Source organism: Apis dorsata, unplaced genomic scaffold (genome assembly GCF_000469605.1).
Source record: "Apis dorsata unplaced genomic scaffold, Apis dorsata 1.3 scaffold_58, whole genome shotgun sequence".
Lineage (NCBI taxonomy): Eukaryota > Metazoa > Arthropoda > Insecta > Hymenoptera > Apidae > Apis > Apis dorsata.
The window spans coordinates 1,135,627-1,137,988 of NW_006263358.1; the positions used below are offsets into that span (position 1 = coordinate 1,135,627).

A 2,362-nucleotide genomic window follows, 5' to 3' on the forward strand; every position below is an offset into this window, starting at 1 on the left:
TTAATAGCGAGTTCTCTAATTACAATAATTACATAATGATAGGAATGGTACAACAATAAAAACTTCAATAGCGTGAAGAAGAGAGAAAGAATACGATTATTTTCTCGGCGAGAATCCCGGTATAGAGAGATGTTTCATCCCTCTCCTCGATCGGAATAAATCGGTTCCATCTTTCTGTTTTTTCGTATTTATAATATTTATAGCCTCGATTCGTTTGTGCTCTTCCTTTTTTCCATTTTTCTTTTCCTTATTTATACTCGTATTTATAATATCTATATATATTTATACGCTTATAGGCTAGGCGAGATACGATCTATGTGCTATTTACAAGTTCTTCTTTTTTTTGGTCACAGTTGCAACTTTGGCTGTGGGTGATGCCCTTTCTTGAACGATAGGTGCTGAAGATATGCAAAATACAGTACGCTGCTCGTACTTTCTTATACGTTGTCTATTGTCGACGATTAAACGAGAAGGATGAAAATTTTATTTCAAATAAATTTCATTTTATTTTTATACACGTACAACACGAACCACTGAACTAATGAGAATTAATTTCGATCGTTAGTAATTATTAAACAAAATTTGTTCTATTCAAAAATGACGTTGTGAATTACTGTAAAAAAAAAAAATTGTGATAAAATTATATTTAAAAAAAGAATTAAAATAATTGAAGTGCACACACAGTGTCAAACGATTTACTCCGTAGATATGCTAAATCCTAAAGAAATAGAATCGAAATAGAAATTAAACTGTTAATCGAATAAAACTCGTTTAATTGCCGCAACGAACGCCGTGTAAATGTCTACGTAATAAGAGAAGTAGAGTGAACGATTATCTCAATACTTAACGATTCAACACGGAGTGTAGCGAGACTGGAAACAAAGAAATAATCTCACTGGATTTCTCCGGACACCTTTCATCTCGATAGAATCTATTAAAAAAAAAAAAAAAAAAAAGAAAAAACTGGATCGATTTAAATCGATGTCTCTTATAATAGTACTTTCTTGTTCGAGCCACGGTATGGAATGTACAGCTTTGGTAACAATAATGCGCGTTATATCACTTTGCACACACACGTTCGTGTCCAACCACGGTCCCGGAATAACGGTATCGGAATGCACGGTTGAATTCCAGTCCACGAATTCTAAAATCCCTCGATGAAACCCTCACACATTGCACTCGAAGAATAAAAGAGAAAAAAGAAAAAGAAAAAAAAAAAAAAAAAGAAAAAGAAAAAACGCCGTCAATCATCATTTCGAATTATTAAATAATAAATAAAGTCCGTAAAATGTACAAGTTAAATGTACATACTCCCTTAAAATGTAAAAAGTTCGATCTATTTACTTGGACGACGAAGGAAAATAAAGAAAAAACGTTTCGTCGCCGTCGTCCAAGATCTCCCCTCGATTGCACCATTTGGAAAGAATTCGATTAACGTTATCAACCTGTTTCCTCCCAGAGGATAAAAGTTTACAGTCCGTTTGATTATCGTTTGAGAATTATTCATTGCATCATCGGCGGATTGCCGTTAGGCAAAGAGTTTTGGCCGGGGATCGAGCCGATCGACGGTCTTTGAGACGTGTTCAGATCGGCGTGCTGAGTCTCTCGATGCCTTCTCAGGTCGACCTTCCGCTGGAATGCCCGGCCGCAAAGCTCGCAGGCGAACGGTTTGAAGCCCGTGTGCTTCCTCGAATGCGTGATCAGGTTACTGCTCTGAGAGAACGCTTTGCCGCATACCTGACACTTGTGCGGTTTCTCCCCTGAAAACGAAAATTTCGAAAAGTTAGAAAAAGAACCATCTTTATCCAACCTTTTTACGCAAATAATAAGAATAAAAATAATTTACAACAATCTTGCTCGTATTTATTATTCAAATATTACCAAATACCAATCACTGAAAACATCTTCCTATCCTATCTCTTTACTACTCTTTACGAGAGATTTAAAAATATCGCCATAAAATTCATAAATATAAAACAGCTTACACTTCCTACCCCATCGTACGACATAATCCAAACTCTAATTTAGCCACGCGAGTCTTTTCGAGATCTTTTCGACGACGCGACCGTGCGTCCATTCGTGCGTTTTTCGCTCGAATCGAACGAAATTCTGGCGGTCGAGAGCTGTTAATTCTTGTACAGAGACCGATCCTTATAACCAGGCATCCTTGGCCGGCCGATAGAGTGGATGGTGGAGTAGTAGGAGCGACGAAGGGACGAAGGCCGACAAATATTCCTGGAGAAATTGTGGAGGTGTTCCACGAAGGGAGGGAGGGAGGGAGGTGGGTGGGGTGGTATCACGGATGCGGGGCACGCCCGGTCAAGATTTCCTCCCAAGCGAGAATCTCAGCCTCCCCGGCGGC

At 38.6% G+C, this 2,362-nt stretch overlaps 1 protein-coding gene across 1 annotated transcript in view; it reads right to left on the reverse strand.

Moving 5' to 3' along the window:
* Positions 1-222: 222 nt before the first annotated feature.
* LOC102679144 (zinc finger protein 205-like) overlaps positions 223-2,362 on the reverse strand; it is a 20,914-nt gene continuing 18,774 nt past the window's right edge. Inside the window, exon 5 of the mRNA XM_006609584.2 lies at positions 223-1,760. Within this exon, the coding sequence (XP_006609647.1) occupies positions 1,504-1,760 (257 nt within the window). The 3' untranslated portion in view covers positions 223-1,503. The remainder of the gene's footprint in view (positions 1,761-2,362) is intronic.